The sequence below is a fragment of the Sphaerodactylus townsendi genome, linkage group LG04 (assembly GCF_021028975.2).
Source record: "Sphaerodactylus townsendi isolate TG3544 linkage group LG04, MPM_Stown_v2.3, whole genome shotgun sequence".
NCBI lineage: Eukaryota > Metazoa > Chordata > Lepidosauria > Squamata > Sphaerodactylidae > Sphaerodactylus > Sphaerodactylus townsendi.
In genome coordinates, this window is record NC_059428.1 from 140427263 (window position 1) to 140452332 (window position 25070).

At 50.1% G+C, this 25070-nt stretch overlaps 1 protein-coding gene across 1 annotated transcript in view; it reads left to right on the forward strand.

Moving 5' to 3' along the window:
* Positions 1-25070, forward strand: part of GRIN2A (glutamate ionotropic receptor NMDA type subunit 2A) — a 299483-nt gene that overhangs the window by 182052 nt on the left and 92361 nt on the right. The window contains exon 4 of the mRNA XM_048493435.1: positions 5531-6123. Within this exon, the coding sequence (XP_048349392.1) occupies positions 5531-6123 (593 nt within the window). The remainder of the gene's footprint in view (positions 1-5530; positions 6124-25070) is intronic.

Sequence of the window (25070 nt, forward strand, 5' to 3'; positions counted from 1 at the left end):
ATCAGTATCAATCCCAGCTCTAAAGATGGCGATAACAACGACACTTAGGCCCAATTAGCCTAAATTTTTCCTTCTCCCACCCATCATAAACCAATTAGACAAATTGGGCGGGGGGGAAGAGGGGCAGATCGGGAGGATGACAAGGTGTGAAAAGATTGTAGCTGCCTCAATGAAGGGTCCAGCGAACATCTTCGTCATATGGGCCCTATGTTACTAAGATCCCACAGGGCCCTGTTGTCAGCTGATAGAGCAGTGGTGGCGAACCTGTGGCACTCCAGATGTTATGGACTACAATTCCCATCAGCCCCTGCCAGCATGGCCAATTGACCATGCTGGCAGGGGCTGATGGGAATTGTAGTCCATAACATCTGGAGTGCCAAAGGTTCGCCACCACGGTGATAGAGCATTCCACCAGGTCTTAGCTCTGGCTGACGCTAGTTGGACATCTTTGTGGTCTACCAGGAGGTTAGCTCTGGAGGAACAAAGTGCCCTCTAGGGGCAACATGTAGTCCTACAGGTCCCAAGGTCCCAGGTGGCTTAAAGGTCAGCACCAAGATCTGACCGTTGAGTGGATCACTGTGGTAAGGTCCCAACAGGATAGGTAGAGAGCTGACTGCCTGGCGTGGCCATTTGTATGACCTGGACCTCCATAGAAAGGAAGGGTTTCAGAAGAAGAGGAGGAAGAGGAGGAGTGTGGATTTATATCCCCCTTTCTCTCCTGTAAGGAGACCCAAAGGGGCTTACAATATCCTTTCCCTCCCCCTCCCCCCCCCAACAACAAACAACCTGTGAGGTGGGTGGGGCTGAGAGAGCTACAATTGAAAAGAGGTCGGGCTAATAACCATCTTGTTATTAACTGGTTTTAATGTCTATATTTTTGGTATTACTTTTATATTATTGTATTTTATGATATTTATATATGTAAGCCGCCTTGAGTCCCATTGGGAGATTGGCGGGATAGAAATGTAAAATGTAGATAAATAAAAATACGGAAGGGATCCCGGTTAGAAATAAACTCTGGCTTCCAGTGGCAAACTCAGCACTCAGGTTAACAAGAGGAGACTTTCCACCCCAGCAAGGAAGAAAATGAATGAACCCAGTTGGTTGTTGTGGGTTTTCCGGGCTGTGTGGCCGTGGTCTGGTAGGTCTTGTTCCTAACGTTTTGCCTGTATCTGTGGCTGGCATCTTCAGAGGTGATACACCTCTGAAGATACCAGCCACAGGTGCAGGCGAAACGTTAGGAACATTTCCTACCAGACCACGGCCACGCAGCCCGGAAAACCCACAACAGCCAGTTGAATCTGGCCATGAAAGCCTTCAACAGTAGAATCAATCCAGGTTTAGAATCCAAGTTCGTGGAAGGAATTAAACAACTCTCGTTAAGCTCCGCCTACGTTCCTATGTCGTGGATGAGTGAGCTGGTTTCTAACCAATGAAACGGAGGGAACAAAGGGAAGGGAAATAGCCAGGTTCAATGTGAATTTCAGAGTGGGGCTCACTCTCACCAGATGGCCTTTGGATGGCTTGTGAAAATGGCTGGGCAAATGAGTGGAGGGGGAGACGTCTCTCGAGGGCTGTTGTCTAGGATAGCAAAAATTCCATGCGCCTTTTGTGTGATGCATTCTGGGAACTACACAGATTAAGCAGCTGCCTCCTTCCTGTCCAGTCTGTGAGTTTCCTGGAGGCATTTGCCTGATTGTTGTTGGGGACGGAGCAGGTCAATGAACCTTGCTGTGACTCATAGAATCATAGGGTTGGAAGAGACCCCCAAGGGCCATCCAGCCCAACCCCCTGCAATGCAGGAACACACCATCAAAGCACTCCCAATATATGTTCATCCAGCCTCTGTTTAAAAACCTCCAAAGAAAGAGATTCCATTACTCTCCAAGGCAGTGAATTCTACTGTCGAACAGGCCTGAAGGTCAGGAAGTTCTTTCTGATGTTTAGGTGGAATCTCTTTTCCTGCACCTTGAATCCATTGCTCTGTGTCCTAGTCTCTGAGAGGCAGCAGAAAACAAGCTTGCTCCCTCACCAACATAACATCCCTTCAAATGTTTAAACATAACTATCATATCCCCCTTTAACCTTTGCTTCTCCAGACTAAACATCCCCAGCTCCCTAAGCCTCTCTTCATAGGGCAGTGATGGCGAACCTTTTTGAGACCAAGTGCCCAAATTGCAAACCAAAACCCACTTATTTATCGCAAAGTGCCAACACAGCAATTAAACTTGAATACTGAGGTTTTAGTTTAATAAAAATGGTTGGCTCCGAGACGTGCGTTACTCAGGAGTTAGCTTGGTGAAGCAACTGTGCAACTCTTCAAATGGGTGAATCACGACCCTAGGAGGGTTTACTCAGAAGCAAGCCCCATTGCCAGCAACCGAGCTTACTCCCAGGTAAAGGATCGCGCTTTAGTTCTTTGCATGAAAATCAGTGGGGTTTAACAGCGCGTAACAGGGTTACCTACACTGCTCCCCCAAAACTAGGTCTTAGGTTTAATGCTAATAATCGAGCCCAGCAGCCCAGGCCAGCCTAGATGTGGGGGGGGGGGCACTCTGTGAGTGCCCACAGAGAGGGCTCTGAGTGCCACCTCTGGCACCCGTGCCATAGGTTCGCCACCCCTGTCATAGGGCATGGACTCCAGACCTTTTACTATTTTTGTTGCCCTCCAATCATCACGTGTTCACACTGAATCAGCCCGTCAGTCCACTTGGGTCAGTGTTGCCTGCTCAAACTGGCAGCCGCTGTCCAGGGTCTCGAGGCAGAGAGATGCCTTTCTCATCACCTACTGCCTGGTCCTTTCAACGAGGACCTCCTGCCCCGGAGCCTTGGGTCCTTCCAAAACTAGGGATTCAGTGAGGTCATTCTTCTTTGAGAGGGAGATTCCTTCGGTAAGTTTGCTATCAATTCCGTGAAGGAAGAGCAGCAGCCTCCTTCTCAAACAAACACAAACCTTGTGACAGCTCGAGGAGTAGCTTATTTTTTTAATTCCTAGAATGGAAATGCGTGAGTCTTTCAGTCTCCCGAGATTCCAGGTTTGTTTCTCGCCGCGGATTAAGCCAGAGGCTGTTTTGCATTATTTGTCCAACGCAGGACGAATGGGAGTTGGCCGAGACACACGGAGAGGCTGATGCCTTCCCTTTTTCCGAGAAGCAAAATATTCATTGTTCTGAAGAGCACGCTGGCAATTGTTCCAAGTGGCCAGAACAGAGCAATAAAAGGCAGTAATCCGGTGGCAGAGAAAGGGAAAGGAGGCGGCTGGGTTTCCCATTCATCTAGTTTCCTTGTTTCGTAGCGCCACTACACACATCGGCTAATTTGATCTCGGCCCTCTCCGGAGAGGCGTCATCATCTCATGGTGCAGGACGCTTCTCCCTGTCTGGCGCTTGGGCTGTCACGGCGCCGGCTGGTTGCTGCCCCCTTGCCCTGAAACCACAGCCTCCCTTCATAAACAAGTCAGACGGAGATGAGTTGGGTTTGTCCAGCGTGTTGGGGCTTAATGTCCTTTGGTGACAGCAGCTGTCACAGCTTCTGATGTAGCGTCTCGCGGTGTCAACACGGCCAACGTTTGCAGCTTCAACTGTCTGGCTTTCTTCTTCCATGCTGGAGTTTGAGGTGCAGAGATAATATAATGTGCTATGTGTGTTTGAGAGAGCGCGAAAGAGAGAGAGAGAGATGTGCCGATTTCTTTGATAGCCAGTGCACAAAGTCACACAGATTCTCCAGCCTCTCTGCCTTTGTCTGGGCAGGTGTTGTAACCAAAGGGGCTTGCTTTGCGCATGCGTGGTAATTGGGAGAGTTGACTCGTTGACCAGATGAAGTGACTTGTATAAACACCAGACCAGACCGGTTGCGCACCAAATCACCAGCTACAGCATTTTGGATCACCACAACAGTGATTGTTCACACGTGCCATTTGGAAAAATAAAAGACTTTCCCCCATGAGAATCCTAGAGTTGGAAGAGACCCCAAGGGCCATCCAGTCCAACCCCCTGCAATGCAGGAACATGCAATCAAAGCACATTCAAATGCTTAATTTGTCTTTGCTTGATGGTAACCGGTCAAGGGTGTGTAAAAGTCGGTTTCTGTGCATGCTGTTACCAACTGACGATTCAGTCGCTCGTGCAAACCATCCTGAGATAAATGTGCGTGTGTGAACTGATCCTTGGTGGTCAACAAACTGGGAAAGGGACTGATGCTGCTAGATCAGTCCTCCTCTGCAAGACCGGTCTGCAAGAGGGAGCAGTCTTGTTGAACATGGGCAGCTGCCTTATTGCTCTGTTAAGAGTAGTATTGTCTACTCAGACTGGCAGCTGCTATGCGGTTCTATAAACTGATCCTTAAAACTGACCATCCTGGGAACTGAACCTGGCATCTTCTGAAAGCTAAGCAAAAACACTGTACCACTCAGCCACAATCCCCATTACAAGTAGGCACTGGGGAGCAGGTAGCCCCAGGTGAGCCGGACCAACTTGCAGAGGTGGATGGGTGGTGGTGGAAGATGGTTCAGCTTCGGCTTGCATGAACGTTCCTCAAGTTAGGGTATTGCAGGTTTTCCGGGTTGTATGGCCGTGTTCCAGTAGTATTTTCTCCTGAAGTTTCGCCTGCATCTGTGGCTGGCATCTTCAGTAGTATTTTCTCCTGAAGTTTCGCCTGCATCTGTGGCTGGCATCTTCAGTAGTATTTTCTCCTGAAGTTTCGCCTGCATCTGTGGCTGGCATCTTCAGTAGTATTTTCTCCTGAAGTTTCGCCTGCATCTGTGGCTGGCATCTTCAGTTGTATTTTCTCCTGAAGTTTCGCCTGCATCTGTGGCTGGCATCTTCAGTTGTATTTTCTCCTGAAGTTTCGCCTGCATCTGTGGCTGGCATCTTCAGTTGTATTTTCTCCTGAAGTTTCGCCTGCATCTGTGGCTGGCATCTTCAGTTGTATTTTCTCTTGACGTTTCGGCTGCTTCTGTGGCTGGCATCTTCAGTAGTATTTTCTCCTGAAGTTTCGCCTGCATCTGTGGCTGGCATCTTCAGTTGTATTTTCTCCTGAAGTTTCGCCTGCATCTGTGGCTGGCATCTTCAGTTGTATTTTCTCCTGAAGTTTCGCCTGCATCTGTGGCTGGCATCTTCAGTTGTATTTTCTCCTGAAGTTTCGCCTGCATCTGTGGCTGGCATCTTCAGTTGTATTTTCTCCTGAAGTTTCGCCTGCATCTGTGGCTGGCATCTTCAGTTGTATTTTCTCTTGACGTTTCGGCTGCTTCTGTGGCTGGCATCTTCAGTAGTATTTTCTCCTGAAGTTTCACCTGCATCTGTGGCAGACGAAACATCAGGAGAAAATGCTACTGGAACATGACCATACAATCCGGAAAACCCACAACACCTTAGTGATTCTGGCTGTGAAAGCCTTCAACATTACATTTCCTCAAGTTCATCCTTGGTTTCCAGTGCGATCAGGTAGGGACTGACTAAGCCAAAAGCTCCCCAACCAGCATTTTGATATCCAACAACTTTTCATTTCTCCCTTGTTTTTTGTTTGTTTGTAGGATGCCATGTCCACGTTTTTCCAGTTTGGGGCTTCAATCGAGCAAGAAGCCATCATCATGTTGAAATTCATGCAATATTACGACTGGCATGTCTTCTCGCTGGTGACCAGCACCTTTCCCGGCTACCGGGACTTCATTAGCTTCGTCAAGTACACTGTGGAGAACAGTTTTGTGGGCTGGGACATGCAGAATATTATCACCTTAGATGCGCCGATTGGTGATGCCAGGACAACGGTGCAACTGAAGAAGATCCACTCCTCGGTCATCATGCTGTACTGTTCGAAAGACGAAGCCGTCTATGTCCTGGAAGAAGCTCGCTCGCTGGGCTTAACCGGGTACGACTTCTTCTGGATTGTCCCTAGCATGGTCAGTGGGAACATGGAGATCACACCTCAAGCGTTTCCCGCCGGGTTGATTTCTGTGGCCTATGACGAATGGGACTACAGTTTGAAGGCTCGAGTCCAGGATGGCCTTGGGATTATTACCATGGCAGCAGCTGCCATGTTGGACAGGTACTCCTTCATCCCCGAAGCGAGAACCAGCTGCTACAGCCAGCAAGAGAGGAATGAGCAACCATCTCACACCCTACACAAGTAAGAGCCTTGCCTTCTTCTTTCAAATGTGCATGGTGCTTTTGAGATCCTAGATAACAGGTGTCAAACTCAAGGCCCTCCAGATGTTATAGACTACAGTTCACATCATCCCCTGCCAGCATGATGCTGGCAGGGGATGATGGGAATTGTAGTCCATAACATCTGGAGGGCCGCAAGTTTGACACCTATGTCCTAGATAAAGACTCACTCATGTAAATGGTAGTAACCATGGGTCATGATCCCCACATTGCAAAGGTCCTTATATAAAGCAGCGGTGCGACCGCACTTGGAGTCCTGTGTTCAGTTCTGGTCGCCACATCTCAAAAAGGATATCGAAGAGATAGAAAAAGAGCAGAGAAGGGCAACAAGGATGATTGAGGGATTGGAGCACCTTCCTTATGAGGAGAGGCTGCAGCGTTTGGGACTCTTTAGTTTGGAGAGGAGACGTCTGAGGGGGGATATGATTGAAGTGTATAAAATTATGCATGGGGTAGAAAATGTTGACAGACAGAATTTTTTCTCTCTTTCTCACGATACTAGAACCAGGGGGCATACATTAAAAATGCTGGGGGGAAGAATTAGGACTCATAAAAGGAAGCATTTCTTCACGCAAGGTGTAGTTGGTGTCTGGAATACACTGCCACAGGAGGTGGTGATGGCCACTATCCTGGATAGCTTTCAAAGGGGCTTGGACAGATTGATGGAGGAGAAGTCGATCTATGGCTACCAATCTTGATCTGAGATGACAAATGCCTTAGCAGACCAGGTGCTCAGGAGCAGCAGCAGCAGAAGGCCATTGTTTTCACATCCTGCATGTGAGCTCCCAAAGGCACCTGGTAGGCCACTGCAAGTAGCAGAGTGCTGGACTAGAGGGACTCTGGTCTGATCCGGCAGGCTCTTTCTTATGTTCTTATGCCCATTGTCAGCCTTCTTTCTTCTACCTATGTGATGTCGGGGGGCTTGAGCTGTGGAGGGAGGGGCTCAAAAGTGGGACCCAGAGACCTCACTATTCTCAGCCCCAGGGCAACTTTTCACTCTCTGTGGTGGACAGCTGAAACCTGGTTCAGCTGGTCACATCTAATAAGGTTCCACCAATCCTGTTGCCCACAGCCTGGTGTCTGTTCTGCTGCAAGGTCGGGTGCTGAATAAACAGTGTCAGTCTGGAAATTATCCGTTCTACCTTCTCTCCATCCTTTGTAGCTTCCTGGAGTGGATCAAATAAGCCAGCTGGGAAAATAAACGTTCTCTTTCCCTTACTCGATTCCGTCAGCTCAGTTGGATCTCTTGCAGTGCCCCCGCCCCCGTCCCCCAGTTGCTGGGGTGAGCTGTGGTTCCAAGCTCTGGGAACATCAACCGCCCACTAAGAAATCTCCTCTAGGTGTTTATGTGAGAGGAAAGTCTGTGGAGGAGGGGCCGAACGGGAAACCGAAGAAAAGGAAACTGTGGAAGGAGGGAAAATGTGGAAGGAGGGAAGGAGTCCCTTTTTAATTCATACATGAATGGCCCACATACCTGTAGAACAGTGGTGGCAAACCTATGGCACAGGTGCCAGAGGTGGCACTCAGAGCCCGCTCTGTGGGCACGCACAAATAGAGTTCCCGCCCCCCCCCACACACATCTAGGCTGGCCTGGGCCGCTGGGCTCAATTATTAGCATTACACCTAAGACCTGGTTTTGAGGAAGCAGTGTGGGTAACCCTGTTAAGTGCTATTAAGCCCCACTGATTTTCATGCGAAGAACTAAAGTGCAATCCTTTACCTGGGAGTAAGCTCGATTGCTGTCAATGGGGCTTGCTTCTGAGTAAACCCTCCTAGGGTCGTGATTCACCCGTTGGAAGAGTTGCACGGTTACTTCAAAGCAAAGCCACCAACTACCACCAAGCTAACTCCTGAGTAACGTACGCCTCGGAGCCAACAGTTTTTTCTAAACTAAAACCTCAGTATTCAGGTTAATTTGCCGTGTTGGCACTTGGCGATAAATAAGTGGGTTTTGGGTTGCAATTTGGGCACTCGGTCTCGAAAAGGTTCGCCATCACTGCTGTAGAAACAGGTCTTGCTCAGGGGCTGAGCTGCACACTTGTTGCAGGGAAGGACAATAAAACAACAAACCTTTAATGGCATGTTATTAATACACAGGAAAAAATATATAAAAAGGTTAAAAGAGTAAAAACGGTATATTACATAATTAGATTAAGATCGCTTATTATCAGTCAGTTTAAGAAACCTCGTAGTCTGTTCTAAGATGGCTCCAGAGTTGTTCATTGATAAGGATACAGTCTTTTGCGGGTCATCAGTACCTCTCAAATAGGGGCGATAGTAGCGACATTCTTGCCTCTGCATAGAGGGGGCAGAGATGAAAAACATGGTCCACAGAGTCTCTTCACAATGCACCTCACAAATGCGCAGTCTTTTGTGATGTGGTGTTTTTTTAACCCTTACCTGTCTTAAAGGAGAGGGCAGGGTATCACATCTGGCAAATGAGAGGGCCCGGCAAATGGGCTCAGAAAGGAGCTCAGAAAGGAGAGATAAATATTCAGCAGCGCCGGGACCATATAGGATTCCTAGAGAAAGGGGGGAGCAGAATTTACGGGCCTGGTCAAGCAGGGTATTGTTGTTCGGACTCATACAATCTGGCCCTGATGCTTTTAGGAATTTCATTTGGTGATAACGAGGTCATCGTGTCAAGCGACAGGTCAGGAGCACACAGCTTTGCCTCAATATGGGCCCACCAACCTGTAGAGTGGGAATTGGCTAGGAAAGTCTCTATGCTAAGCTGACCAGACGTCCTGCTTTTGGCGGGACAGTCCCGCCTTGGAACAACTTGTCCCGCGTGTTTTTTCAAATGTCCCGGGTTTTGGAAGGCTGCCGCACTGCCTTCTGGGGCGCAAGGCAGTGCGGCAGCCTCCCGCATGGCCGCAGGAGCGCACTGCCTTCTGGGGCGGGAAACGGGAGCACCCCAGAAGGCAGTGCGCTCTTGCGGCTGCGTGCTCATGCGCGCGCGCGGCCGCCTGCCCGGTGTGTCTCGGTTCGCGAAGGTGACCATCTGGTCACCTTACTCTATGCCTAAAGCAGAGGTGTCACCAGTATTTAAACATTACACACCGTGCCCTTCTCTCAAGTAAATGTTGCCTTGTTTCCAGGCAAAGTGCAACATCAGGCAATGTCTTATATAAGGGAAGGAAAAATTGAGTTTTTCCCCTTTGTTGTGGCAGTGGTTAGATATGCCAGGTTCCCCTACTACACGAGTTTCTTTGGAAATTGGGGGGTGGGGTGGAATGTGCTACATCACTCTGGATAAAAACCCAAAATGACAGAGTGGATGCTGCACGCACCATTTACAATTTACAAAAAAAAAAAATCCATCTATAAAAAAATCTCCATTTACAAAAAGTCTAAGGTAAAACTAAGGTCGTTCACATGCTTCCGTGCGGACAGCCCCGAAAGTGCTGCGGCTTGCAGAGGCTCCTTCTCACGGAGGTCTGTCCTTTTTGTTTTTTTAACATACTTTCTCTTCCCTGTGCAGGTCCACAGGGACGAGGGGACACGCCGCCATGACCATGGCAACGCCTCGGGAGTTGGAGGGCAGGAGGTGTCTCCCCTCGTCCCTGTGGAGCTGCGCAGGGAGAGAAGGTAAATTGAAAAGCAAAAAGGATGCTCCAAAAAGCGGTGCCTCCCACCTGGTGCCGTTCGCTCGGCATCGGGTGCAAAACGGTGTTTTTAGAAAAACTCGCTCATTTAGCGAGTTTCAAAAACACCATTTCCCCACCGGTTGGTGGCCGGTGGGGGGGGCGGGGAGCATGGTGCTGCCTTGTTTCGGAGGTGGCAGCCGTGAGAGGTCCTCCCCCCAACTGATGTTTTTACTGGGCCTGCACCAGTGTTTTTGGCCCGTGCGGAGGGGGCCTCCGTCTAACCTACCTTGCAAGGTTATTTGGAGAATAAAACAGAGGAACGAGAGATCAGCATAAGCCGTTTTGGGTCCCTACTGGAGAGAGAGGCAGGATGTCAATAAAATAAATAAATAAAAACCAAAAGTGACAAAGTGAATTGGATAGCCTTATAGACAAAGTTTTACTTAAAATACTAGAGCATCTGAAGACATGGCTTCTGGTCAAAAGCAGATGGATGCTAGCATTTACAAAAAACCTTTTGGTAAAACCATGAGAGATTTTCTAAATGCTAGAAAGTCTTGACGATGTCACTTCCGTTTTTTTTCCTGGAAGTGACATCAGTGTGCTGACGCAGTGCTGGGAGTTAGGCCCCACCCTCCAATGTTTCTTGGGGGCTGCCAGCTGCTGTTGTCATCCTGAATAACCATAATATTGGGCTCTTAGCATTTGAGTTGGGTGTCCAGCTAGTAAGGAGATATATGGTTGCTTCAGGAGGTTCTAGCTCCACCCTGAGCTGCTTTCGTAGGGAGACCGTGGAAACGTGGGGGCTGGGGGAAAGGTTGATGCTCAGTTAATTCCGAGCATTCTGTGAGGGGTGGAGTTTTCATATTTATTTATTTACTTACTTGTTTCTTTAATTTTTGTAAATTTCTATCCTGCCCTTCAAATACATCCCAAGGCGGGTTACACAACGTCTGAACCTTATACTGAGAGCATCACCATAAACATACAAAAAAGTCCCTAAAACATATCTTATAATCCAAAACCCAATACCCATACCCATCCCCCTGGGTGCAGGTGGAGGGCCAGTGGTCTGAGGGAAGGGGGCATAAATCAGTCAAACGTCCTTGCAAAAATGGGGATCTTGACCAGACGCCCCCTTAGAGGGGGAAGGGTCCGGCAGCAGCCCCCACCCTGTGACCTCAGCCCCTCGGCTGGTCTACATGGCAAAAGGCACAGATAATTGAGTCCCGGCCTCTTTGCATCCTGGCTAGCAAACCCACGGCTCAAACAGAGCAAGAGCTGTAGGAAGTTCTTTTCTGATCCAAGATGCTCTTGAATTTTGTGGCTCCCTCCGTGGCGCTTCCCCAGTTGGGAGAAGAAGGAATCAGCTCTCTTTAACCTTCTGAAGATTTGGTACAAAATCAAACATTCGGAAACCAAGTGCCCAGCGCTTCCCAGACGCAAAGCCCGGCTGGGTTTCCGCATGATGCGGAAAAGCTCCTGTTGTTTTTGTACGACCAGTTAATTGCTCACAATTTGCACAAATAGCCAACTCATAATATACAGCCAATTGTATCATAATGCTTGATCTCAAACGCTGGATTCTTTCGTTTGTCCCTGGGTGGTTTTTTAATGCTCTCTCCATTACATTTTTAGCTCCCAAACCCCGTTCCTCCTAAAGGTTAGACAAGCCGTATTCCTGCTGTATTATTCTCACAAGGAACGTGTGAGGCTGGAGAGTTTAAGTAAAGGTCACTGCCCCAAGGTCTGCTCTTGGGCTTTATGCCAAACATAACCCATCTGGTCGCTTCTGTGCCACACCATTATCTTTCTTTCCATATAGAAATGAGTCCCCCCCCACCCACACCTCTCACTCAGTAGGGTCAATAGAGAGTGAGAATTGTTTTTAACGTAAGATATTATAGCAGCAGACTTTTAACACGTTTCGTTGCGTCAAAGTCAGATCCATTGTAAGCGAGGGTATATTTAAAAGCATAAAAATAGAACCCTTTCAAAGGAAATCTTCTGTGGGTTTTTAAGAAAATTGATTTGCTTTTTTAAAAAGTTTAATAAAACGTCCTTGATTTTTTTTTTAAACCCACCCTGTTCAGTACTAAAATAGGTAGCATGAGGGCAGGCCAGGGTCTTCCAGACCAACGCTGGGACTTTCCCTATGTTTCCCTCGGCCGCCGTTGCACACAATTCCCAGCGCGCAGCATCCCTGGCACTCGCCCGGGCGTCCCCACGACCCCGTGCTCTGCGCGGGGTCATCAAAAGGCACCCTTTGCAAGGGCACCAGGGATGCCTCGCGCTGAGGGGGCGCGACAGTGGCAGCGTCAGGGTGGCTGCGCTGTCGCCGCCCCTCTCGTGGGGAGTGCCGGGGGACCCCACGCTACTCTCCTCAAGTAGCGCGGGGCTTAAGGTAAGTGGGGAAAGGCCCATTGACTGAACTCCCTTGTTTAGATGCAGCTCGAGGTCCTTGAGTGGATTTTCATGAGGGTTCGTGACCCCTCCTCCGAATGAGTTCAGTGCTACATAATTAGTTCTCCATTCTATCTTCTAACTTACCCCTGTGCCAAAGTAGGGTTAAAAGGTTGAGAACAAGGACTATCCAACCCCAAAGAGCCAGGTCGCGTTTCACAAGAGTCCAGAGGATCCTGGAATCCTGGATCTTCCAGAGTCCAAAGGGGTCTGCGACCCTGTGGAGTCTCCAGATGTTGCCTGATGCCGGACTACCACAATTCCCATCAGCCCCTACCAGCACGGCCAATTGGCCATGCTAGCAGGGGCTGATGGGAATTGTAGTCCATGAACATCTGGAGACCCACAGGTCGCAGACCCCTTTCCAGATGTTGTCTGATGTGCAAACCACTGCGCCGCATTTCCCCCTTTCCCAGGACAGCCTGTGTATTGTTCTAATCCAGAGTGCACTTTGAACACTGCAAGGAAGAAGGTGGGATGAAGCGGAGGAGGTTCAGGTATTCCTTCTGCATCTTCAGATGCTTCCCGGAGGCTGGGCCACATCCGATGTCCACGAAACTGCTTGGGGAGTCCTCGAGGCACAAAACCCCTCCTGTCTGCTTAAGTGGGGCACGTTTGGAGACACGTCTTCGGCGTTATGAAACATTGTTAGGGGAATTCAGCCCTTTCCCGGATGATGGTTCTTCATGGCCAATTACTTTAATTGTGGGGATCTGCTACTGCTGTCGACAAGGCACAGAAGGAGCACGTGGGAGAGGCCTGGCTCGGGGTTATGAAACTAGTGGGGAAGCTTTTGTTGTTGTTTGTTTTCAATTGTGTTATGAACGCAACTCGTCTCATCAAAAAGCCTCGCGTTAGCGGGCCGCCAGCGGGCATCTGACCTTGCTGTTTATTCCTCCGCACGACTCCCCTTCCCTAAGTCCAAAGTCAAAAACTTTGTGCCTCTTTTCATCGTCTGGGCGGCTCCGTTCCGAGAGCAGGGCCGAGCATCGGATATCGATCGGGCCCTTTTCAGGTTTCGCACCCATATTCGCCATTTGTTCTGCCAGAGCGGGGCAAAACCGTGAGTCTTCTCCCTAGCAGGTGGATTACGTCAACGTTCTCGGTTTCCCTGCAAGGGGAGATGAATGGCCGAAATGAAAGAGCTGTTCGGAGAGGACAATTTCCTGGCCCGTAGAAGCAACACCACAGTCTTTCGCTCGCCACTTGGAAGAGTAGGTCTGCAGAGTTGGTAATGGCAACCGAGTCAGTGCGAAGTTGGGAGGGTCACTTTGATTGTGGTTGCCAACCTCCAGGCAAGGCCTGCAGATCTTCCGGAATTAGAACTGTTCTCCAAGTGACAGAGATCAGAAGAGTTGGATTTATAACCCCCCCTTTCTCTCCTGTAAGGAGACTCAAAAGGGCTTACAATCTCCTTGCCCTTCCCCCCTCACAACAAACACCCTGTGAGGTGGGTGGGGCTGAGAGAGCTCCGAAAAGCTGTGACTAGCCCAAGGTCACCCAGCTGGCGTGTGTTGGAGTGCACAGGCTAATCTAGTTCCCCAGGTAAGCCTCCACAGCTCAAGTGGCAGAGTGGGGAATCAAACCTGGTTCTCCAGATTTGAGTGCACCTGCTCTTAACACTACGCCGCAGCTGCACTAACCACTACACCACTGCTGCTAGGTGGACTTTATGCAGGAGCGTATCTGCCTGGGGACATGGGGTCACCCATGTCCCCAGGCGCAACTAATCTGGTCACAACTAATCTGGTCACGTGACCACATGCCTTCCCCCTCGTCTGACTTCAGCCTCCCTCGGCCCTGCCCATGTCATCAAAGATAATAACATAAGTGGGGCCGAGGGAGGCCAAAGTCTGATGAGATCAGCCCGGCCCACCCCACATTGTCCTGATCTGCTTCCTCATCTGATGTGGGCAGGGTCTGAGGAAGGCCAAAGTCAGGCAAAGCTCCCTGCAGGCAGGCAGGCCTACCTGAGTCCCCGGGCTATGGGGGGGAGCAGCACTCTGCACTCCTGTGCTCCCTGCAGGCAGGCTTCTGCCCTCCCCAGGCCCTGGGAAGAGCAGGAGTCGATCACAGGGACACGGGGGGTGGGGCTACGTGACGTGCGGGGCGGGGCTAAGTGGGGCCGGGGCTACGCAACTTACGGAGGGAAACCCGGAGAAGGTTTTGTCTCCGGCCGCCATTTTCCCCTGATACTGCTCTGACTTTATGGCATTATATCCCTTTGAAGTCCCTCCTCGCTCCAAACTCCACCCTCCTCCGGCTCGACCCACAAGATCTCCTGATTTAAAACAATGTCTGAAATTCCCTTGCATTTGGACATTTTTTTGTCCACAACTTAGTAGAATTTAAAGACCCTGTTTAGGATGGCAAATGTCTGCATCCACACTCCTAGTTCGGAGCTGAATGGTTTTCGGCTTTGATTCTAACTCCCTTACAGCTAGTTTGGGAGGGAAATCTGCCCCTTCTCAGTGGTTTGCCCTACTCTTGTATCTAATCTGGAGGAACCGGGTTTGATTCCCAGCTCTGCCGCCTGAGCTGTGGAGGCTTATCTGGGGAATTCAGATTAGCGTGTGCACTCCCACACACGCCAGCTGGGTGACCTTGGGCTAGTCACAGCTTCTCGGAGCTCTCTCAGCCCCACCCACCTCACAGGGTGTTGGTTGTGAGGGGGGAAGGGCAAGGAGATTTTCAGCCCCTTTGAGTCTCCTGCAGGAGAGAAAGGGGGGATATAAATCCATACTCTTCTTCTTCTTCTTCTTTCTCATAATTACCTATTTTCTCACTGTTTTTGCCTCGGCTGTCTCTGTAAAAGAGGAGAACCAATCCGGGAGGCCTGCAAAGGACAAAAGAGTTCCTCAGCCTTTTCAGGAGTATTTCAAGTCTAACATTTTGCAAAAGCCAGTAGGGTGCAGCGGCTAGTGAGTCAGACGCAGATCTCGGAGAGCCGAGTTCGAATCTCTGTTCCGCCACGGACCCTAAAGGACCAGTCTTGCAACCGTGTTGTATCCTACCTGACAGTGTTATGGTGAGGATAAAATGGAACCAAGGTAAACGAAAGAGTGGTGTTAGCCACTTGGGAGTTCCCGCCGGGTAGAATCCTGTTATCACTGGAGTACATAAAATCAATATGGGCTTTTGACTTTGTGTTTGTTCACCTGTGTCTTTTAGCCCCTGGGCATTCAGTGTTGCGGTGTGCGGGGTGTTGGTGTGGCTGTAGAACTGTGGCATTTGCACAGCCTTGGCTGAGCCAGGTAATGGGCTGAGAGAGCCAGCACTGTGGAGCAGCAGTGGCGTAGGAGGTTAAGAGCTTGTGTATCTAATCTGGAGGAACCGGGTTTGATTCCCAGCTCTGCCACCTGAGCTGTGGAGGCTGATCTGGGGAATTCAGACTAGCCTGTACACTCCCACACACGCCAGCTGGGTGACCTTGGGCTAGTCACAGCTTCTCGGAGCTCTCTCAGCCCCACCTACCTCACAGGGTGTTTGTTGTGAGGCGGGAAGGGCAAGGAGATTGTCAGCCCCTTTGAGTCTCCTGCAGGAGAGAAAGGGGGGATATAAATCCAAACAAAGAAAAAGCACTGGATCTTTATGGTGTTTTAAAAAGACGTGCTCCTGCCACACCCCACCTCAGACTGGCAACAAGACACAACACATCCACGGGACTGTCTCTCTCAATGTGGCCTCCGAAGGACACAGATTGGTGGTCCCTGGCTCAAAGGCTGGCCCCACATAGGGCCAGGGTGTTCTCAGCCTGGCCCCAACCTGCTGGAACCCTCTGTCCAGTGAGGCCCAGGCCCCACAGGAATCGATGCAGTGCTGCAGGGCCTGTGAGACAGGGCTGTTCCACCAGGAGTTTGGTCGAGGTAGGCAGGGGTTTCTTTCTGAGGCCTCCCTCTCCCCCGTACCCCTCCTTCAGCAGCAGTGGCATAGTGGTTAAGAGCAGGTGTATTCTAATCTGGAGGAACTGGGTTTGAGTCCCGCTCTGCCGCTTGAGCTGTGGAGGCTTACCTGGGGAACCAGATTAGCCTGTGCACTCCCACACAGCATGGCCCTCGTGCTCGGCAAGGGAAGGAGGGCTCGGTCCGCGTGCTACTGGCTTGGCTGGGGGAGGCACGTGAGGTGTGGCCTGGCATAGGCGGCAAGACTCCAGCAATGACGTCGGGGGGGAGGGAGGGGGGGGGCTGGGCAGCACCTGCTTCTGCTCTTTCTTGGGAGTCAGCCTCCTGTTGGTGGTGAGAGTCAGTGCAGATGAGCGGGGGCTGGGGGAGTGGGGAGTAGGGGAAAGGCCAGGGAGATGCTTCTTGGGGCTGGCTCCCTTTTCTGGAGCTGGTTCAGAGCCTGCGAAGACAGCCTGGAGTGCTGTAGCTCCCTTTCTGCTCCAGGGACGTCCAGGCCTGGCTGGCTGTGCACTCCCTTGCTCTGTACCACCACTCACTGCCAGGAAGGAAGCTGCTTGCATCAGCTGCTGGAAGGGCAGGAAAAAAAAGAAAATGAGGTAAGAAGCTGGGAGAAACCAATTAAACCTAGGTAAAACCTGAGAGTGCCAGCGGGATGTAGTGGTTAAGAGCAGGTGCATTATAATCTGGAGAACTGGGTTTGATTCCCTACCCTTCCTCCACCTGAGTGGCGGAGGCTTATCTGGTGAACCGGATTCCTGCTGGGTGACCTTGGGCTAGTCACAGTTCTCTCAGGACTCTGTTAGCCCCACCTACCTCACAAAGTGTCTGTTGTGGGGAGAGGAAGGGAAAGGAGCTTGTGAGCCTCCTTGAGTCTCCTTACAGGACAGAAAGGTGGGGTATGAATCAAAATCTCTTCTTCTCTTCTTATTGGGGGAAAGAGGAGTGGTTTTAAGTAACTGGGGGGGAAGACTAACATTTGAATAATTGTTTGAAGGGGAAGAAAATCACCAATAAGGCCACGTTTATGGGCAAGGGCGGGGTGACCCAGGCATTTCCCCAAATTCTCTACTGTCCTATATAGGAGGCTGTAATCTGTGAGGGGCTAATACAAATGTTCAGAATATGATGCTTTATTTCATGGGTATGTTGGATGGCTCATTTCCAGATACTGCGAAATGCAGGGTGGGTCTTTGAGCCTGGAGCCACGTGTTTTTAAGGACTCTCCTGCAAAATCACAACACAGACTCAAAAAGCCGTTCGATCCATGCCAGTGATGTATGTGTACAGACAGATTTCTCCTGTTTTCCATTTCTTCAAGGTTTGGCATATTCAAAGTTAAGTTCAAATCCTATGAGCCTGCCTTCCACTTCCTCTGTTTCTCTTTCTCCCCTTTCCTTCTGTTCCTCTGTTCCTCCTTCCTTTCACTTTTTATCTTTCTTTACCTCCCACTTCACCTTTTCCCCATTTTCCCCTCCCTCCGGCTTGCTTACCAAATCACTGATTACTAAATTTAAATCCTGCCAGATTACTGAATTTCACGACAGTAAATCCAGGCAAAGAACCCAGTTTGATTTTGCAGCATTTTAAAATAAATAATCTTAATTTTAAAAAATCCTCTCCAATTACCAGTAATTAATTTGGATGGGGGGGGGGACTGGAGTGTGAACCCCCCTGGGGGGGGGAATTATCCATTCCAGAATGCCCAGCGATGATAATGTAATTTCTTCTGCCAACACTTTTTACCTGATTAACAGGTAAATAAAATCAGAAAGCAGGGGGACCACTGGGACTATTGACCAGCCGAGAATGTGCGTTTTCTACCTGTTCTTAGTCTCCTGCTGTATAGGTTGAAAGAGACCGCAAGGGCCATTAATTCAAGGCCAATTCCCTGCAATGCAAGAACACACAATCAAAGCACTTCCAACATATGTTCATCAGTAGAGTCCATTTTTGTTTTGCTGATGACACCAGCTAGATCATAGTTTAATCATATTTCCTGATATAGGAAGAGTTCTTATTGCGATTCATACCATTTTAATCTTGTTACATTTAGAAATTAAGAGGTCTCTGTTCCCTCCTTCCACTTCCTCTATTTCTCTTTCTTTCTTTCCTCTCCTCCTTCCTTCCTTCCCTCCCTCCCCTTTTCTTCCCTTCCCTCCCTCCCTCCCTTCACTTCCTTCCTTCCTTTCTTCCTCCCTCCCTCCCTCTCTCCCCTTCCCTCCCTTCTTCCCTCCCTTCTTCCCTCCCTCCCTTCCTCCATCCCCTCTCCCTCCCTCCCTCCCTCCCCTCCCTCCCTCCCTTCCCCCTCCCCTCCCCTCCCTTCCTTCCCTCCCTCCCTTCCTCTCTTCCTCCCCTTCCCTCCCTCCCTCCCTCCCTTCCCTCCCTCCCTCCCTCCCCTTCTCTCCCTCCCTCCCTCCCTCCTTCCCTCCCTTCCCTCCTTCCCTTCCCTTCCCTCCCTCCCTCCCTCCCTCCCCTTCCTTCCTTCCTTCCCTCCCTCCCTCCCTCCCCTTCCTTCCCTCCCTTTCTTTCCCTTCCACTTCAACTCTTCCCCTGTTTTCCCCTCCCCTTCTCTGTCTCTTCACAATTTGCAACCAAGATAGCAGAGCCCAATTGGGATCTTACCCAAACTTTCAAAAGCAAAAGGCATCCAGGAAGTGTGGCTGACTGGCCAGAGAGAAGTGAGGGAGGTACAACTTATAATATTCCCCTCAGCATTGGGAAAGCCCAAATGTTTAGGGGTGGGGGGCTCAATTTCACAGCTTGCCCCGGGCACCATTTTTTGTCACTGTGCCCCTGGGTGGAAGACCTTTCTCTGCCTGAAACCCTGGACTTCAGCTGCCAGTCTGGGTAAGCAATACTAACCTTGATGGACCGATGATATGATGCAGGATAAGGTCACTTCATGTATTTGGCAAGGGGCTGTGGCTCAGTGGAAGAGCATCTGTTTTGCATGCAGAAGGTCCTGGGTTAAATCCCTAGCACTCTCCAGTTAAAAGGACCAGGCACGGGTGATGTGAAAGACCCAGCCGGAGACCCCGGAGAGCAGCTGAGTAGTCAATACTGACCTTGATGGGCCAAGGATCCCATTCAATACAAGGCAGCGGCATTGCTCATTTGATGCAATCGACCAGAGGTGGAAGGGTTAAATCCCTTCTGCTTCGCCCTCACATGACAGGGCTTAACCTCTTAACATGGCCAGTGAGATCTGATGGTGGATCTTCCAGCTGCGCCCCACAGAGGAAAGCCACGGGGCTTGTCTCCCCCCACCCCGCCCCACTCCCCGTCCTTCTCCTGTATGCCTGATTTGAGTGAGCTGTAGCAACTGGCTATCCCACGCTGGGCCTCCGCCACCTGACCGTGTTTGCCTATTAAAACTGTATGAGTACAAGGTAGAGAAGACGTGTTCAGGCGGTGCAATTAGGCCTTGAACATGAATGCCGGTGGGAACACCAGGCAGAGTAGCAGGCGGGGGAGAGAACGGAACCGCTGGCGAAAAGCCTCCCCCCCTCCCTGGTCCAGCGTGGCCTCTCCGTGGCAACCTGCTCAGCACCAGGAGGAGGGCTAGGCTTTCCATCCCATCATTCGGGACGAACAGAACATAACTGGTCAGGGACATTAAATTCTGCTGGATTATCTCTCTCCCCCCCCCCACCCCAACACACCTCTTGTGGCACTGTGCAAAGCAAACAGTTGATTTCCTTCATTGCTTCTCCAGTTGTCACTCCAATGGGGGAGCCAAAACAACGTTCCCCCTCCTCCCCTGCATCCTCACAGCAACACCGTGATGCAGAGTGTGCCACACTACCAGGACTGGTCAGTCGTCCCCCCCCCCCCACCTTGCAAGGCTTGGCCACAGACTGCATTCCTGGAATGTGTCCACCCTCCTGCACCTTAAACCACTGGCTTTTGCTGGGGACCAGGATGCAGCAGGGCCTCACATGGAGCGCTTGGCTTGCCTCTGGCTGGCGAATCATCTGTGGAAGGCTGACTTCTTCAGAGCACCCAGACTGAGTGCCTTTAACACGAACACATGACTATGTGGACGCAGGAAGCCCCCCTGCCCCGAATCCTTGGTCCACCAAGGTCAGTCTTGTTAGCCCAGGCTGGCAACGGCTCTCAGAGCCTTTTATATCACCTCTGGCCTAGACTTCTTCACTGGAGATGTTTGTCAGGACTACACGTCCCAACATGCACCAGTCCCCACGAGTAGTGGCTAAAGCGGGAAACCGCCACAAATGGGAACCCAGGGCGGGAGAAGGGACTGCAGTGATTGGATGGTTCGAATCAGCCTTAAGTATTGGACCTGAGGGGAGATCCTCAGTTCCAGCACCCTGTGGCCAGGGTGACACAAATCAATAAAGTTCTTCTGTTCAAGCTAGCTTTGTCCTGCCTTACAATGATGGGGATTGAACCCGGCATCTTCTGCAAGCCAAATGGATGCTCTTCCACTGAGCCACAGCTCCTCACCTTTGCCTCTGTGCAGGGGTGTACCGCTGATGGGGACATGGGGTAACCCATGTCCCCGGGCGCACATAGACCTGGGTGCCGGCATCAGCTCCGGGTGGTAGACCTGGACGTTGCCAGCAGCTCCAAGAACTAAACATGGATGCCGGCGCGAGGTCCAGGCAGTAGACCTGGGCTCTGGGTGGTACACCTGGGTGCCTGCAAGGGTTTTTTTTTTGGGGGGGGGGGTCAGATTTTGTTTCCAGGCTCCATTTTCCTAGATACGCCTCTGCCTCTGTGCTTGCCGTAAATACTCCTAAGATATGGGGCAGAAAGGAGAGCCTGGAGCCGGAAGTTAAGCAACAAGGGATCTGCTCCACCTTCCTGTCCCCCAACTGGCAAAGGGTTGGGGCAGCCAGCTTGTGGTGGTGGCACCTCCTGCCAACTTTGTGCCCCTTTTTTGTGTTCTGGGTAACCCTGGGGGAGGGGTGGGCCTCCATGCCACTGGCCCACCAAGACTTTTCATGGTTCTCTTAGCTGCTCTGTCTGGGAACCACGTTGAGTCTCCATCTGCCTTTTCCTGCTGGCGTCAAAATGATTGTGGGGAGGAGCATTCAGAAACTTGGTGGGTTGCGGGAGGGAGCTCATTTGTCTTGTTACAACCTAGCTGTGGAGGGGTTAAGTTGCACTCTTGCCAGCCAAGCTGTGCTCACGACCTGAGTTCAATCCCAAAGGAAGTTGGTGTCAGGTAGCCTTCATTCCTTCTGAGGTTGGTAAAATGAGTATCTACCTTGCAGGCAGTGGCAAACCACCCCATAAATGCAGTCTGTCTGGTAAATGTTGGGATATGACGTCACCCTCAGGGTCGGCAATGACCTGGTGCTTTACTGGTTCCTTTTAATATCTATTTTAAATCTGTTAGTATTAGGTGATCATTCTGGTATTTGTATCAGCTGGCGTAACAGCCCCATCCAATTCCTTGAAAGTTCCAGGGATTGTATTTGCCACGGAAAAGAAAGATCCTCCCTTCCAAATTGCAGGCAGATAGGAGAAAGGATCTTCTTCCTTTTGAAAACTGCTGTGACTGTGACTGTGACTGTGACTGTGTGTGTGTGTGTGTGTGTGTGTGTGTGTGTGTGTGTGTGTGTGTGTGTGTGTGTGTAAGGGGGAGGGGTGAAGTCTCAGTATCTACCTCTTTCTTGCTCTCATCCTGTCAATCAGGCAAATTGTGCATTGTGGAGAAGAGAATTTTGGGTTCTAATTGCACCACTCATTCTGCCTGTCTGCCAGCAGGTCCTAGCAAAAATTTGCCCCTGGCTAGTAAGCCCAGCACAGGATGTCTAGATGAGTCTCATGGGCAGAATCTCTCAGAAAGTCCTCCTATTATCACTATGTCAGAGGGGTTGTGTCTAGGTGATTGAGATGCATTCCTAGCTCCATGTAATTGCTACAAGATATATGTCACTGTGAAGCAATAAACAGACTCTGTATTGTTGATCAGTAGCATTTGTGGATAGCCATCGAAGCACCCAGCTTGACACAGCCAGTTCTGGCAAACCTGACTTTTGCTATCCCCTTTATTCTGATGTTAGTCCCCCCTCCCATTTTTCCAAGAAATGTGAGAAAGGGTTAGTTTGGAGCTGAGGTGCCCCAAGGTCAGTGACAGATAGAGGGGGTCACCTGGCATCTTGCCCACACGAGATAACAGAAACAATCCTGGTTCTCGTGAGACCAAAGTGTCAGGGGAGAGCCTAGTTACCTACTCAGTGTGTGAAGCCATAAAGCAAAGATCAAGGAAAGAATGCCCCAGAATGGCAGTGGTAACATTCGGCAGGCTGGTTACATATATCTTGTCGCAATTACATTGAGCTAGGAATACATCTCAATCACCCACACACAATCCCCCTGACACACTGAGGTCCTGCAATGATTGGCGGAAAGTGGAAAAACAGTGCCCAGAAGCACCAATCCTGTTTGGTGGAATGATCAGCTACTTGTTCTGGTTGGACGATGTCCCTGCCAGACACATTTCTGCAGACTCATTCTTTTCCCCTGGGGCAACTGAAACAAGATAATGAGGCATCAATATAGTGGTCAGATCCAAAAATTTATGTTACCCCTTTTGGGAAAATAGGGGAAGTAAGAATTATATTAAAGAATGGTGGTTATTTGGGTTGAGCTTTAATTCTTCACTGTTTGGCTGCAAATCCCTAATCCTGCAGTAGCAACAACAGAGGCAACACTAACCATTAGGCATATGGTGAAGGATGTAGCTAACGATAATCAAAACGTACACATGTCGGCTTTTGAGTAGGGCTAGATGAGGGTCCTGCCAGCCCCTTGTGCCATAGCAGAGGCAAGAGGCAACGTTTTGCAATCACCGGAGGCAGGCGCTACTACTGCAGTTTGCAAATGATTACGAGAGAACGGAAATCTCCTGTTCTGCTCCTTTTACAAGTTCATCCATCAAAACACTGCCAAAGCAGAGAGCGAACTCAATTGCAAGCTGCTTATTTTCCCAGCCGCTCTGTTTGCAAGCGTTTGTGGTTGCTGCTCAATAAGGACGGGCTCCCTTGCCAATTTGCAGGGCGGCTTTTGCGCTCGGCACTGCACCCCCCCCCCCCACCAACCCAATAAAGAAAAAACTCATGAAAATTGCAACGCAAGGTGACCCAGGCTTCGCTTCAGGAAGCCTCGGACGACATAACACGTTCAGATCAAGCGGAGGCGATCGTTCCTCTTCTTTTGCATTGCTTCTCTTTTGCATAATTTATTCTGCAAAACTGAGTCACGGGAAAGCGCGGCCTCATTCTAAAGCCCTTTGCCACAGGACTTTTAATCCGTCCCCGTCCCCCTCCAAATTCCCCAAGCAGCCTGTCCGCTTTGGTGGGTTTGAAGCTTTTCAATTTAGAAAGAAAGATCACGGGGAAGGGGATTCTAATGCATGATATAGAGAGAATGAATCCAAAAGTTTTATTTCTCCCTGTGACCATAACATTCAGATTTGGAGGCATCCAATTATATTGGTGGGCCGTAGATTCAGGACCAAGAGGGTATCCTTCTTCATGAAATGTCAGAAGTGGTGGCTGTTGGGTTTAGCCAAGTTTAAAAGGGGGTTAGGAGGAGCCACGTGGCGTAGTGGTTAAGTGCTTGCACTGCCACTCACACGGTCAGGAGTTCGAGCCCCTTGTGGGTCAGATATCCTGGCAGCTGGCTCATGGTCAACTCAGCCATCCATCCATTTCTTGGTCAGTGAATGAGTACGTAGCTCATAGCTAGGGGGTAAAGAATAGCCGGGAAAAGCAATGGCAAACTGCCCCACAAAAGAGGCTTGCCTGTAAAATCACTGCTTGCAGTGGTAAGAACATAAGAACATAAGAACTAGCCCGCTGGATCAGACCGGAGTCCATCTAGTCCAGCACTCTGCTACTCGCAGTGGCCCACCAGGTGCCTTTGGGAGCTCACGTGCAGGATGTGAAAGCAATGGCCTTCTGCTGCTGCTGCTCCTGAGCACCTGGTCTGCTAAGGCATTTGCAACCTCAGATCAAGGAGGATCAAGATTGGTAGCCATAGATCGACTTCTCCTCCATAAATCTGTCCAAGCCCCTTTTTAAAGCTATCCAGGTGAGTGGCCATCACCACCTCCTGTGGCAGCATATTCCAAACACCAATCACACGTTGTGTGAAGAAGTGTTTCCTTTTATTAGTCCTAATTCTTCCCCCCAGCACCCCAGGGTCGGACACGACTGAAGGGGAAACTTTACCTTTAAAAGGGGGTTAGGCAGACGATGATAGGTCCATTCCTGTTTCTCAGCCATGATGTGTTCAGGGGCAGGATATTTCTGAATACCAGCAGCTGACTTCATCAAGGACATTGGCGTGGACATCCATCAGGCGGATACATTAATATTGAAAGCGGCAAACAACTGCCAAAGGTGTAACACGAATCGGCTGGCTGGGAGCAAGATTTGGTCCGAAAGAATAATCAGTTTCCAGTTCCCAACTGCGGTTAAATAGACAAGGTAGAATTCATATCCCATCTAGTACAAGACAAGGAGATAAAGTAGCTATCAAAAGATATGCAAGACATTACTAGCTATGGTGAGTGAGGAATCCCAGGTCACTGTTAAGACCTAGGGGAGCTAGTGTGGTGTTGTGGTTAAGAGCAGGTGGACTCTAATCTGAAGAACCAGTTTTGATGTTTGATATTGACAAGCTGGAGCATGCCCAGAGGAGGGCAACCAAACTGGTCAAAGGTCCAGCTGGAATCCATGCCCTTCAAGAAGAGACTTAGGGAGCTGGGTATGTTTTAGTCTGGAGAAGAGAAAGGGAGAGAGCTTGTTTTCTGCTGCTCCAGAGAATAGGACACGGAGTAATGGATTCAACATGGAGGGAAAGAGATTCCACCTAAACATTAGGAAGCACTTCCTGATGATCAGGGCTGTTCGACAGCGGGTGGTCGAGCCCCCTTCTTTGGAGGTTTTTAACCAGATGCTGAATGGCCATCAAGG